General features: G+C 48.1%; 1 protein-coding gene and 1 pseudogene across 3 annotated transcripts; one reads left to right on the forward strand and one right to left on the reverse strand.

The window, feature by feature from the left end:
* The first annotated feature begins 1137 nt into the window (after positions 1 to 1137).
* RGS16 (regulator of G protein signaling 16) lies at positions 1138 to 7056 on the forward strand. Of its 2 annotated transcripts, none has more exons than XM_081025131.1 (5): positions 1138 to 1351; positions 2231 to 2341; positions 3370 to 3434; positions 3720 to 3886; positions 5134 to 7056. In XM_081025131.1, the coding sequence occupies exons 1-5, from the start codon at positions 1308 to 1310 to the stop codon at positions 5353 to 5355; spliced, it is 609 nt and encodes a 202-aa protein (XP_080881257.1). In that variant the 5' UTR covers positions 1138 to 1307; the 3' UTR covers positions 5356 to 7056. The 2 variants fall into 2 exon arrangements, with proteins under 2 accessions (XP_080881257.1, XP_080881258.1); XM_081025132.1 differs by having other exon boundaries at positions 1163 to 1351; positions 3373 to 3434.
* Positions 7057 to 11189: 4133 nt separating this feature from the next.
* On the reverse strand, positions 11190 to 12302 carry LOC308487681 (sulfite oxidase, mitochondrial-like; annotated as a pseudogene). The gene has a single exon. The product of its transcript is annotated as a sulfite oxidase, mitochondrial-like (transcript).
* Between the last annotated feature and the right edge of the window lie 1680 nt (positions 12303 to 13982).

Below are 13982 nucleotides of genomic sequence, written 5' to 3' on the forward strand. Positions count from 1 at the left end.
CTGAGTTTCCTGTTTCTTGGGAACTAAAACTAAGAATTATCTTATTTAGACCTCACAACCACCTTATGAAGTAAGTGTATCATGTTCTCATCTTAGAGACGGGAAACGTGGCGTGGAAAGGTTAAGAAGCCAGCCCAAGGCCTCCCCCTTCAGTAACTGGCAGAGCCATGATTTGAAACCAGCCTCTGACTCTAGACTCCCCACTCCTAACGTCACAGGCACCCTTGTAATGGCAATTGCAGAGGGAACTGAGGGCAAGGCCTTAATGGGAAGGTGAAGAGAGAGGCAAAGAGAGGAAGCTGCTTATACCCAGGGTCATTTGTCCCTTACAGAGATGGTGGGAATCTAATTATTTTGGGGGGGGGGAGGGGAGAATGGTGGAAAGAAGCGCGGAAAAAGCATGGTAAATTCACATTTGAATATCTGAATTCTGGTGCCACACTTACTGTGTAAGTTGATGCAAGCTCTTTAACCCAGGTCTTAGTAAAAGTGCCTGACACGTAGTATCAGCCAAGTGCCCACCTCCCTCCACGCGTCTGCTATTTCCAACTCTGTGATTTGGGCAAGTCCCTCACTTTTTGCCCCAGTTTCTTCATCTATAAAATGGAGGTGATGATGAGATGATAGAAAGCTTTCTTAGCCCATGGCCATCGATCGAGTACAGTGCATGGTGGTTATCCGTATAACCACGATGCCGTCTTGCCTCGGTGGCACGCTGGTGCTCCTGCCCTTCATCACCGAACAGGCTCAGAATCAGGGTGTGATCCACACTGTGTGTGCCTCACAGACCCTCCACCCCCCATGCAAATCCTCCCCTGCTGCTCAATAGCTTTTACGAGAGGCCGGTCTGGTATTTTTCCTACTAAACTGGGTGTACTCATCTCATCTCCACGTGATTTCTCTGCCGCTTCTCCCACCGCCCGCCGGCGTCCGCCTGGAGAACAGCAGCCCCGTGCGCCCCCCGGAGTGAGCGTTGCACGCGGGTTGGGGGAGGGAGGTACAGCGGGGGGCCGGGCGTCCGGCCTCGTCAGGCTCCGCCTCCGCCCCTGGCCCGCTTTCCGATTGGTCGGCGGCGCGTAGCCCGCCCCGCCCCCTCCAAGGGAATAAAAGCCGCGGGCTCGCTAGCTCGGCGCGTGCAGCTGATAAATCCAACCCGCTTGGAAGAGCGTTTGCAGCAGCCGATCCTCTGCGTCTTCGCGTTCGAGCCTCTGCTTCCTCGCGTTTCATCCTCTGCCTCCTCGCGTTCGCAGTGCCCACGGGCGCCCACCACTGTCCTACCCACGACGTGCTGCACTGCACCCGTAGCCATGTGCCGGACCTTGTCCACCTTCCCCACCACCTGCCTGGAGAGGTAAGAGGCGCTTGTCCCGCTGCCCGGAGCAAGAAGTCCAAGTCCCATCAACCTTTAGGGAGTGGAGCGGCAGACTTGGGGACCTGGGTGGGCGGGATAATGGGATGGCAATGACCTGAGTGGAGAGGCAGGGGTCAATTTGGTGCCACATGCTCAGAGGCTTCCCTTAGAGTCTTAGGGAAGCCACCGGCCAAGAGAAGGGAGAAGGGAAAACAGATGGACCTCTGCTTACTGTCATTCCCTAGCCTCTGACAAATGGCAGTCCTTCTCGGGTGACCTACTGAAGACCACGTGGGCATCACCTGGCAGAACTGTCTCCCCGTTTCTTAAGCACTTGGCTTTCATTCTGCAGCGCAGATCTAGGGGCACGACCTCCTCTGGCTCAGGGAAGGGAGGGAGATGTTAATTTTAAGTCCGCAGGTGAGGGAGGTGCCCACTTCCCAGGGAGCTATTCAGTTGTCTCAGATCTTTGCTGGCGCGGGTGGCCAGGAAGGAAAAGGTAAAGATGAGGAATCAGTTTCTGCACAGTTCCAGAAGTATTCATGACAAACCTAGAGGAGGCTGAACTGCCTTCTGCTAATCGACAGGCACAAATTTAGAGCCGGGTGACTTAAGTGGAAACAAGCCCATGTCTGAAGTGCTGTAAATGCAAAGTGTAAGACCTACCGAGGCACAGCTCAAACGTTGGTTTCATTGTTTCTTGGTTTAGGGTACTAGGGAGAGAAGCAAAGTTTAGGCCTTGGGAACAGCCAGGGGTTCCCAGGAGCCCCCAAGGCTGGAATTTGGGTGGTACCAACCTGACCTCTTCTGAGACCCCATAAACCTCTGCCCTGGCTAAGCAAATGGAAAATCCTTATATGTTCATGCTTTGCCTTCCAGAGCCAAAGAGTTCAAGACACGGCTGGGGATCTTTCTTCACAAATCAGACCTGGGCTCTGATAACGGGACTATTTACAAGTTTGAATGGAGCAATAAACACTGCAAACAGAGGTAAGTCCTGCTGACCAGCCTAGGTCCCCTAGAGAACACAGAGCCAGATTTAGGAAAGGAGTCATGAGAAGGAAAATGCAAGGAGAAACCAGGACACACTAGGGTGGACCTTTGTGACTGACCCCTTCCTAGAGATTTTAGTGGGGCTTCTTGCTGGTTTGCTATGGCTGCTTGGCTCCTGGGTGGATGGCTCCAGGGTTCTAAGTCCATCAACAGATGACTGTTGATTCAGGGTCTGAATATCTACTGTGTTTCTCCAAAAATAAGACCTAGCCAGACAATCAGTTCTAATGTGTCTTTTGGAGCAAAAATTAATATAAGACCGTGTCTTACTTTACTATAAGACCGGGTATAATATAATATAATATAATATAATATAATATAATATAACATAATATAATACTGGGTCTTATATTAATTTTTGCTCCAAAAGATACATTAGAGCTGATTGTCTGACTAGGTCTTATTTTCGGGGAAACATGGTAGTTACCAGACTCTCCCAACTGGAGGTGTCGTTGCACATGAAACCAGGGCTATGACAGTGTCCAAGACCACTTGAGGTTTTTAATCAATGCCTCTACTATCATGCACCCTGCCTAGAAGCCCTTTCAAACTGAACATCAACTGTGCTCGGTGCTGCACTAGGTTCTGGGCTTCTGGGTAGACATAATCTTTATTCACGAAACACTTATTCCTTTGGGGAAGTGTACAAAACAACACTCTGAGAGTCAGAGGAATAGAAACAATTTTGGACAGTGAAGAGACAGTCTTAGAGATTTATACTGAGGGCCAAAAGGTCTCTGGCTTTGGTTTCTGGTGACCGAATTGTCCTCTAGAAAGCACCAGTTTCCCCTAAACCCAACCAAGGATTTGAAAAGTCAGCTCCAGTAATCACCAAGCAAGTCTTTATGTGAATTAGGCAGCTCCCATCAGAGTTCTGGCTAGGATTTGTGCTGTGCATTAGTTTGTTGTTTCTTTTCTTTAAACTAAAATCTTGCCCTCCCTGCTTTTTTTTTTTTTTTTTTTAGCAGAAACCTTTCAGAAGATGTGCTGGGATGGAGAGAGTCATTTGACCTGCTACTAAGCAGTAAAAGTGAGTACGACCTGTTGTGTCTGTATGTGGATGTGGCACATGCGTGCTCATGTGCTTGGGAGCCAGCCTGAGGGATGCTGAAAGCGTGGGCAAAATAATAGCAGTAGTAATAATAATAATGATCCCCTAGTGTGCCAGCCTCTATTCAGAATACAAAGGCAGGTCCTTGTTCGAGAAAATTACACCCTAAAAATAGAGCCATTAAATGCAATTGCTGTCTTTTCTCCTTTATTCCCTGCTGTCTCTCAGTCTGACCTATCTCTTCCTTTCTCCCTCCAACCCCAGATGGAGTGGCTGCCTTCCATGCCTTCCTGAAGACGGAGTTCAGTGAGGAGAACCTGGAGTTCTGGCTGGCCTGTGAGGAGTTCAAGAAGATCCGCTCGGCTACCAAGCTGGCCTCCCGGGCTCACAGGATCTTTGAGGAGTTCATCCGCAGTGAAGCCCCAAAAGAGGTCAGAGCCCAGACATGTCCCATGGATTCTCCGGACACTGCCTGCTCCTTCCCCACTGAGAATTGGGGATGTGGGAGGTCAGCGGGCGAAGGGCTGAGTTTAGAAGCAGAGTTGCCTTATTTGGCACAGGGGTGAGTGGGCTTCTGTGGCTGGAGCCTAGGAAAATCAGGTTTCGTGCCACGCCTGGGTGCCAGTACCCTCACACTCACCGGTAGGGTCAGAGGGTTTGGCAGGTGTTTTGGCTTCTGTCCATGCACACTTTTATAGACTAAGCCCTTTTTAGAGGCTCAAAACACTTACACAACTAGGGATACAAGTCATCATAGGGACCTGTGTAACCTGCCACAGTCCCCTGGTTGACCTGCCTCAGATGGGCAGGTCTGTGGTCAGAGAATTTTTCAATCTTTCCTCAGGCCTCTACTACCTGGTGCCTGCATTTAATGAAGAACATGGCGCCACCTAGTGGAGAGATGACTAGTACCTTGCTTTTGTATCTGATTTTCTGTTTTATTCTCTGAGCACTTTTACTTATTCCACATTATTCCGCAAAGATTTATTGAGCCCCAATTCCATGCCAAGCACTGTTACGGTCTTTGGGGATAGAGCAGTGAACACAACAAAGCCTCTACCCTAATGGGAGAAGATGACAGTCACCAATTAAACAAACAAACGTATGCGAGGGGATGACCGATCCTCTGATAAACATAAAGCAGCATACAAAAGGGAGTCCCAGAGTACAGGGAAAGGAGGTGAGGTCTTTCCATTAAATTAAAGGAAGTGAGAGGTGCCCAATAAGGTGACGTGTGATCAGAAAGAGTTATGGGAGGAAAGAACATTCTAACACAGGAAAAGGAAAGTACAAAGGCCAGAGAGCATCTGTCGTCTTCACACACCAGCAAGAGGCTCTGTGTGGAGCTTGGAGGATGAGGGAGAGAGCAGGAGATGAGGTCAGGCAGATGGCAGATGGCCATGTGGGCCCCGCATGCACTTTGGCTTTTACTCTCAGTAACTGCGACCATACTCGTGTTGATTGGATCCAGCTCAGCCTGCCATCATTTCAGATGTGGGGAGTGGCCCACAGTTGAAAGCCAGTTAATGATGGACTCAGGAGACCCCAGGTTCCTGGTTCAGAATCTGGGGGTCCTTCCACTGCCCCACCTGCCAATCATTCCCCCCTCTGCCTTCTGGACCTCTTGCCTTGCCTCCCCTATCCCCACTCACCTCTGTGCTTGCCTTCCTTCCCACAGGTTAACATAGACCATGAGACCCGGGAGCTGACCAGGACGAACCTGCAGGCTGCCACGGCCAAGTGCTTTGACGTGGCTCAAGGGAAGACACGTACACTGATGGAGAAGGACTCCTACCCACGCTTCCTGAAGTCACCCGCTTACCAGGACCTGGCTAGTCAAGCCTCGGCCACCAATGCCTCTCCGTCCAACTGCAGCCTGGCAGAGCCTTTACACACCTGAGCATTGTGGCAGTGAGGAACCAGCCTGGAAAAGAGGTTGAGTCACCCAGCCCTTAGGCAGCTGCCCCTGTGTGGGAGACAGGTTCTGCAAAGCATGCGAGAAGGGACAGTGAAAGAAAAAGCTGTTCCTGTTTTGGAAGAAACAGTCTCTCCTCCAGATACTGTGGGACTGAATTTCATGCATGAGAGGGTCCTCCCCGCCCCAAATCCAGGACTTGTGGATAAGGGGTGAAGATGACGGTTGTATGGCGCTCTCTGGGTTAAAGAATGGTGGTGCAAGAGTTATCATTGGCTCTTGTCATTCTCAGTGGGGCCAGAAATATTCTAGGATTGTTTGGGGAATCTGTGAATAAAGGGAAAGTTGAAAACGAGAGGGGAAGACAGATCAGCTGTTTTGCCTGTTGAACAGTTGACTGATCACATTCTGTTTTCCCAATTCCCAGACTGTCCAGGGTACAGGAGAGAGATATGAATGTGGACACTTCCCATTCTGTCTACCTCGCCTGCCTCTGGGTTGCCCCGGGGCCTATTTGCTTGTATTTCTTAACGCTCCTGTGTCCAGCCTCACAGTCTTGTCAAGACTAGGGAACCAATGTGATGCTTGCCCCAAGTGAGATTTTTATACCTCAAAAAACAGGCCTTTGCGCCCCTTTCCATGTCTGTAGAGAGCTCTGAAAAAGAAGCCATCTTGCTCATGTGAAATTAATCTTGAGGCTCTTGGGAACCTTGCAGGTGGGCCCTGACCCTGTGTTTGCAGCAGGGTCCACCTGTGAGCAGGGCCTGCTGAGGACCTCCGGCTGGGATGTGCCCTCTCTTAGTAGTTCGGTTCTGCCCTTGAATGTGCAGAAATGTGCATGAATGTGCAGAATGTGCAGAAAGAATGTGCATGAGAAGAAAGATGTAGGGCCTCTATGTGAGGGGCTAGTCAGCTTTCATGCGTGGCAGTGTGGAGAGAGGGAGCAAACAATCCTAAGAAACAAATCTCTTGGCAGTTCCCGAAGTCCTGTTTAAATCAAGCCAATGTTTTTTTGTATGAGAACAGGGAGAAAGACAGCCCAAGATGGTGGGGAGCCTCGTGTTTCCTTGCTGTCGATGTGAGGTACACTTACTGGGGTGTTGGGAGAGATGGGGCAAGCACCACAATGACCCTTGGACAGACCACAGAAGCTGGGAGTGACATTGGGGAGGGAGGCTACTTGGAAGAGCAGGACCGGGGGAAACCAGAACCTGCCTGTCACCTCAAACAAGTATTCTGAGATGAGACTTGTATACCGAGCCCTGGCTGGGAGGTAAATGAACCAGGCAGCCCCCTTGTACCCCAGGAAAATCACCCCTGTTCTCGCTGCACTGTAAGTTCCTCCAGGAGAAAATTATTTAAGTATAACGGATTGTTGATTTTGTGACACTCTTGTAGCATATTATATTTGTTAGTGTTGGTATTGTTGCTGTTATTTATTATTGTAATTTTAGCTTGCCTTGACCGGAGAATCTCAACAGGAGCTGGCAGCCCATCTCCCTCTCTCCACCAGGCTCTACCTCTGAATGTGCTGGGAACCTCCTGTCAGGAATTCCTCACTGTTTAAATATTTATTTATTGTTGACAACTGGAGCTGGTTTCCAAGATGTGAATGATGTACTCAACCCCCACTTTCCTGTTTCAGCATGTTATATTTTTGTCAAATAAAATTAAACCCAAATATGAGATCCCGTCTCCAAGGGCTGTGTGCTTGGGGAAAAGGGAAAGGGAAGTGCTGTAGAGAGTCTTGTGGTGGAGCTGGCCTCCAGAAATTCCACAGGACAGATGGGTGAGTTTCCCATCAGAGGCAGAGGCACAAGTGATGAAAGACCCGTGTTTCACTGGTAACGCGAAAAATCAAAGAGAGGGGATAAATTCTCATGGCAGCCGCCGAGCTTGGTAACTTCCGTTAGCGATGACACAACCCCAGCTGGTGTTGGGTTGTTGTGTTGTGTTGATTGGAGCCAGCTCAGCCTGCCATTGTTTCAGAGCCCATATCCTTTGCCCACCCAACCAGGATGCAGCACAAATTATTCCCAATTCTGCTGTAACAGCAAAAGGGGCCATTCCCCTTGGTCAAGTAGCCAGACATTTTCTATTGGGATTAGGATTTTATAATTTCCTATGAGTTCAAGTTAGTATTCTTTAATAATTTCATTGAAGTCTCTGAGATGAGCTACAGGAAACCACTTGGTACATGAGATGGTTCTACTTCATGGGCTGAGGAAGTAAGAGGGGTGAGCTAGGCTTGAAAATTGGGGGAGTAGGTTTGCGAGGGTCAAGATCTGTTCTTCCTCTGCCAATCACCTACTTGTTCTCCTTTCTTATCCTATTAATCCTCATTTTTCCTGATTACTACTATTTAAAAAAATTCTTCTCTATGTTGAATTATCTGTTTATATGCAGATCTGACTTTATATTCACTTTTATTTCTTCCCTATTGTTAGTCTGAGTAAAATGACCAGAGGTCAGGTATGTAAGGTAGAAAACCCCTGGAATCACATGCTAACCCCAGATCTAAGGGGGTGATAGATTCTGTGGGGGGCACTTGAGGGATTCTGAATTTAACGGCATGGGATGGAAAATGAGAACAAACACTGTGGCAGGTCCTCATCTCACTTAGTCCTTAGGACAGCTCTGTGAGGTTAAGCAGGGTTATACAGATAAGGAAACTAAAATTCCCAGAGGGTGGAACATGCCCAGGGCAGCTGGCTTAAGAGTGAGGGCAGAATTTGCCAGATAACATGGATCAACCTCGAGGGCATTATGTTAAATGAAGGAAGACCGAAAGACAAAGAGAGACTCTTGGGATTAGGCAGTCCTCTTCTCCAATTTTCTTCTCCCAGGCCCTACCATCTATAAGCATTCAGCAAATGGCTCTTGAGTTAATGATTCATTTGAAATCCAGCAGGTGAGAAGTTTGGATTACCATTTCTAATTTCCTACTTCTCTCCCTGAATGTCCCACAGGCTCTTCTTATTTAACACATTCAAAAACAAGGTCTCCTCACCCCCTTCAGATATCCACACTGCCTGCTGCTCCTCAAGCCTGATACACAGAGACGCTGCTCCTTCTCCTCAGGCTCAGTAAAATTTCCTCAGAAGAGTCCTTAGGCTCTCCAATCCGGGCTATGAAAATCATGTCTCCCCTGCGCTCTCTCCCTCAGCTCATTTTCCCCACGGCGCACCCAATCTTTATCCACAAAACCAGACCTGAGCATGTCGTGGCTGCATTAAGGCCCTTCCCTAGCTCACCTCTGACTACAAGAGAAAATCCAGATCTTGCCATGACATATGAGGCTTGGTCTGATTGACCCAAGTCCCTCTCCTGACTTATCTCCTGCCCAGATAGCCTGTACCCACATGCTGTTCTCTCTGCTTGGAATACCCTCTTCTTCTTCCTCTTTTTCTTTTTTTAATTGGGGGTTGGGCCCTCCTCAAAATGCCTCCTCGCAATCCAGCAAAAATACCACTTCACAGTGAAGCACTCCAAACGCCCACGACACAAGAGTTAATCACTGCCTCTTCTGGGATTCTAAGACACACGGTTCTTACTGCCCCACATACTGTAACCCATGTCTCCACAGCTCTTTTTCTTCCACCAAACTGATCCTTCAAGGTCAGCAGCCGTATTATCCACCTCGATAAGATGGGACAGAACAGATTGCAGACAAGCTGTTCACAGCCCTGGCTGTGGGGTCAGAACGCTGGGGTTGGAAGCCTGGCTCATTTGCTGGATGGCCTTGGGAAGTTACTAAGCCTCTCCAAGTCTTAGTCCCCTCGTCTGTAAAATGAGGAAACCTTATTGCACTCCCTCTGAGGGAAACACTGAATGAAATAAAAGTGTTTGGCACAATGTGGATGTCCCATGAATATTTGCTATTATTATCATCTGACTCCAAGTACTTAGCACAGTGCCTTGGACGCAGCAGGCCTCAGTCAGTAACTCTTTATTGACTTTTTGAATAAAATGGAAGAATCACAATTCAAAGCCAGGATGCCGAGTCTACTTGTCGTCTTTTAAGGATAGGACAGCTGTTTCAATAGAGTCATTCACATCCAGAATTTCAGATGAGGAAATCGAGAGCGGAGCCATTAGTCAAGAGGGTATTCACTCAAACTCAGGTCAGGTGGTCCTAAGTTTCAAATCCAACTGTTGCTTCCACCTGACTGTGGCAGCCCCGCCCACTCCCTCCCATTTCTCTCCCTCTGCTGCCTCTCTGTGGCCATGTCTGGCTATGCTAGACTTTTCTTTGGCAGGTTTGACTTGCATGGCATTACAAGTTTGCCTCCTTCCAAGAGCTACAACTTGAAGTTTTATTAATTCATTTAAATAAAGATGTGAACGTTATAAATAAATAGATGTGAAAGTTATAAATAAAACTGAGAATTGTTAGCATACCTGCTGCTAAGATAGCCCAGTGGGTACAGAGATTATAATAAGTTTCCTTTTTTCGTTTTCTGTGTTTTGTGTGTGTGTGTGTGTTTTAAGTCTTAAACAGATGCCTTGTTGATATATTTAGAAAAGGAATTATAAAAGGAGAGGGTTGCACCCCTCACAACCTGACAACCCAGAGAGGCAATAGAAAGTTGCGTATCCACCTCTCTTACACATTGCACGCATTCTCTGAATAATCTAAGAAAAGCTAAATGAGGCCTCAGTGGAGATAGGCATTAGAAGTGGAGGTGGGGGTAGGAAGAGAAAATAGTGTTTGTTTCCAGAATTCCTATTCCCACTTCTAGCCCCTTGTTCCAACAGCTCTCACCATCTGGCATAGGGCCAATGGCCAGAGTGCCAAAGGAGGGTGGTACTTGGTTGGAACTGTGCAATGTGTGTATCTGTGTGTGGCTTAGGAAGGCATAGTACAGGGTTGTCATCCAAGAAGTGGAGAGGGACTCAGGAATGGTGGCAGCGAGGAGGACTTCTTGAGTTCTCCTCCATAACCTACGAGAAACTGAACATCTATAACCCATCAAAGGACTCTCTGCTCATCACACTGAACATCTAAGAGACTCGCACGAGGCTTACTTGAAGGTGGGCAAATTGGGCAAGCAGGGGAAGAGGGAAGGGAGCCAGGGGAAGAGGGAAGGGAGCCAGGGGAAGAGAGAAGGGAGTGGAGTGGAGACGCAGGGGATCCCAGGGGATCCCAGGACGGAGTAGAGACCACAAAAGCCAGGAGGTGGGCTCTTTTCCTGTGTCCCACAGCTGATCTCGCCCATGAAGGGAGCAGCATATCCAGCATTTGAGGCAGAAACCTCAGCTGAGACCTCCAGCTGGCCCTAGGTCGGACAAAGGACGTAAACTCCATACCTGGGACCCTCCCCCCACTCTCCCAATCCTACCCCGGCCCTTCCAGAGACTTAAACTGGCCCCTGAACTGAGGAGTAGTGTCAGATTACAGAGGAGCCATTAGCGCTTAGGATCTGGGAAGAAGCGGCTTGCAGCTCTGACTCAGGGAAGAGGCTGGGAAGTGTGTGATACAGCTGGTCTGGGAGAGAGAAGATGCCCCCACCCCTAGCCCCCACCTTTTTTGGCTTGCCTAGGTCAGGGCAATTACAACTGCGGAGACACTCCCAGGGATCAGCAGTAGGTGGCATAAGCAGCTCTGGGCTTTCAGCATCTCAGAAATCTCCCACCCACCACACACACACACACACACACGGAAGAAGTGCCCTAGGACTCAGGAGTCCTGGGTATAGGGCTGGTGGTCTACTCTCAGTGTGCATATGTGCAGGCAAGGGCAGAAAGTGCACTGACTTTGTAAAAACTACCATCCAGACCCTCATAGTCCCACTCATCTAAAACTGCAGTCCCCAAGGTCAAGGTTTGATGGCCGACTCTACAGGAAGTTCCTGAATAGATGGAGCCGAGTCAAAATGTACAGTGTCCCAGTCCACGGATGGAGAGAAGCCTTTGTAATCTCGCCGCTGCCAGTGGCTGTTGCTTTCCTCTGGTTCCACACTCAGTTTGCCCAGCCTTCTGACATGACGGGCACCTACCTCACCAGGAAGTACCACCTGCACAGGGGAGCCGTGATCACAAGGCAGAGGCTGCCCAGTCACCTCATACACCAGCAGGACCTCAGCTTCAGGGTCCATGGCCCGAGCCAGAGGGATGGACGCTCCAAAGGCAGTCCCTGTGGGGTCTGAGTCCAGGCCCTCAAAGCAGACGTGGGCCTTAGTTTCACAGAGTTGGTGACCAGCTTTGGCTAACACATCACGTAGTCATGCCCCAGTCCAGGGTGCCATGCTAATGGCCCCTGTACTCCATTCCAGACCTCTTACTTCTTTTAACTGACTCATCTCAGAGTGCCTGTTGCTAGCACACTACAGATTGAGGTGATCTCATGCTTGGGGAATGGGTACAAGTCATCCAGGGACAGGGGGAGTGATTGACTCCAGGCCCTATTATCTCCAGGCAATAGGTGTCTGGGTCCAAGTTAGGTACAGGCAGGTGGTTCCGGGTGAAGAAGGTAGGGTTGGGTGTGATATAGTTTTCCGGCAGCAGCTCAGGGAGGGGCTCTGCATTAAATCGGTGCTGGCTGTTGACCTTCAGGGTTGGGTGACAGACAGGATCATCAGAGTAAGGGTCAGAGGTATTCAAGGTGGAGGGCACCTTGTCTCTGGGACTCCGCTTCCTGATCTTATACTGAGCCAGTGTCTAACTCACTTGGGCAGTGAAGGGCACAGAGGGCTCAGAAGGGCTCTAGAGGCCCCCTGGCTGCTAGCCTCAGCTTTGATAATCCCCCTAGGTAGATGTCCACAAATTCTGTGACCTCAAAGACCTCAGAGCCGAGTCACCCAGATCCTCGTCTCAGAGCTCCTGTGCAATTTTACCTCCTCCCTTGTGTGTATGTGTGGTGACTCCTGAGCAGCCCTGCAATGGTGGTCATGATGTTCCAACACTGTACCCAGGCCTAGCAGGGTCCCCATGACTCTCCATCCCCGGGTGCTGCAGTTATCTCCAGAGCAGGTGAGGCTTGGGCAGCGGGGCTGAAATGAATCATTTGTAGAGCAGGCCCGAATGCAGAGCCTTGAGGGGGGAGACTTGATCTGCAGGTCTGTCTGAGCCCCAGTACCCCAGCTAGGTGCAGCAACGGCACTGTGGCAGCCCTGGTCTGACGCCTGCACAGTCTAACATGAGATTTCTTCAGTCAACAGGGCAGAAATTAACTTGAAAAATTGATGCTCTCAGCATGGATATGGAGAAAAGGGAACCCTCGTGCACTCTTGGTGGGGCTGTACATTTGTGCAGCTACGATGGAGGTTTCTCAAAAAAGTAAAAATAGAACTGCATTATGATCTAGTAATTCTACGTCTGGGGGATGTAGCCAAAGGAAACAAAAACGCTAACTCGAAAAGGTATCTGTACCCCATGTTCACAGCAGCATTATTCACAATAGCCAAGATATAGAAACAACCTAAGTGTCCATCGATGGATGAATGGATAAAGAAGCTGTGGTATGTATCTGTGAGTATAATGGACCATTATTCAGCCATGAAAAGAAGGAAATCCTACCATTTGTGACAAGATAGATGGACCTTGAGGGCATTATGCTCAGTGAAATAAGTTGGACAGAGAAAGACAAATACTGTATGATCTCATTTATATGTGGAATCTAATAAAACAAACAAAACTCACCAAACTCATAGATAAAGAAATCCGATCTGTGGTTACTAGAGGCAGGGATGGGGCAGGGGGAATTGGAGGAAGGTGGTCAAAAGGTACAATCTTCTAGTTATGAGATAAGTAATTACTAGGAATGTAATATACAACATGATGACTATAGTTAACAATACTATATAATATATAGAAAAGTTGTTAAAGAGAGTAAATCCTAAGATTTCATAAGGAGAACATTTTCTTCTTCTTTTTTTAATGTATCTATATGAGATGATGGATGTTAGCTAAAACTATTGTAACCATTTCACAATGTATGTGAATCAAACTATTATTCTGTATACCTTAAACTTATACAGTGATCTCTATCAATTATTTCTCAATAAAACCCAGGAAAAAAATGGGGGGGGGGAATTGAAGCTCTTAGGTAAAGAGAAAAGAGTGTTCAGGGTATATTAAGTGCTGATATCAAGGTAATTCAATGTCACTGAATCTTTTAAATTGGTCCAGCTATTCGAACTGCTTCATGAAGAAAAGAAAGATTTGGAATTTAAATAACTGAAAAATGACCCTAAGGGTAAGGGATGGAATGCAGTTAGGTCTAGATAATGGCACTTGAGTCCCAGTTACTTAGGAAATACATCTCTTGATTTGCAATCCCCATCCTGGCACTTTCAACCCTTCGTATTCTACTTCAGTATTCTCTGTAGGCTTTTAACCATAAAACAAATTATATGCAATTTACTTATTTTGTTCATTCTCTGACTTCTCCAACAAGGATGCGGGCAGGCATTTTTCTCTGTGTTGTTCAGTGACGTAGCCCAACTCCCTAGAACAAGGCAAGCTACTTAATCACTTTGTGCCTCAGTTTTCTCATCTGTACAATGGAGTCAAAAGTAGTACCTATATCACAAGGATGAGATTGCGTGATTTAGTATCTATATACAAAGGGCCCAAAACAGTTCCTGGACATACTAAAGAGCTACATAAAT

Source organism: Rhinolophus hipposideros (genome assembly GCF_964194185.1).
Source record: "Rhinolophus hipposideros genome assembly, chromosome: 19".
NCBI lineage: Eukaryota > Metazoa > Chordata > Mammalia > Chiroptera > Rhinolophidae > Rhinolophus > Rhinolophus hipposideros.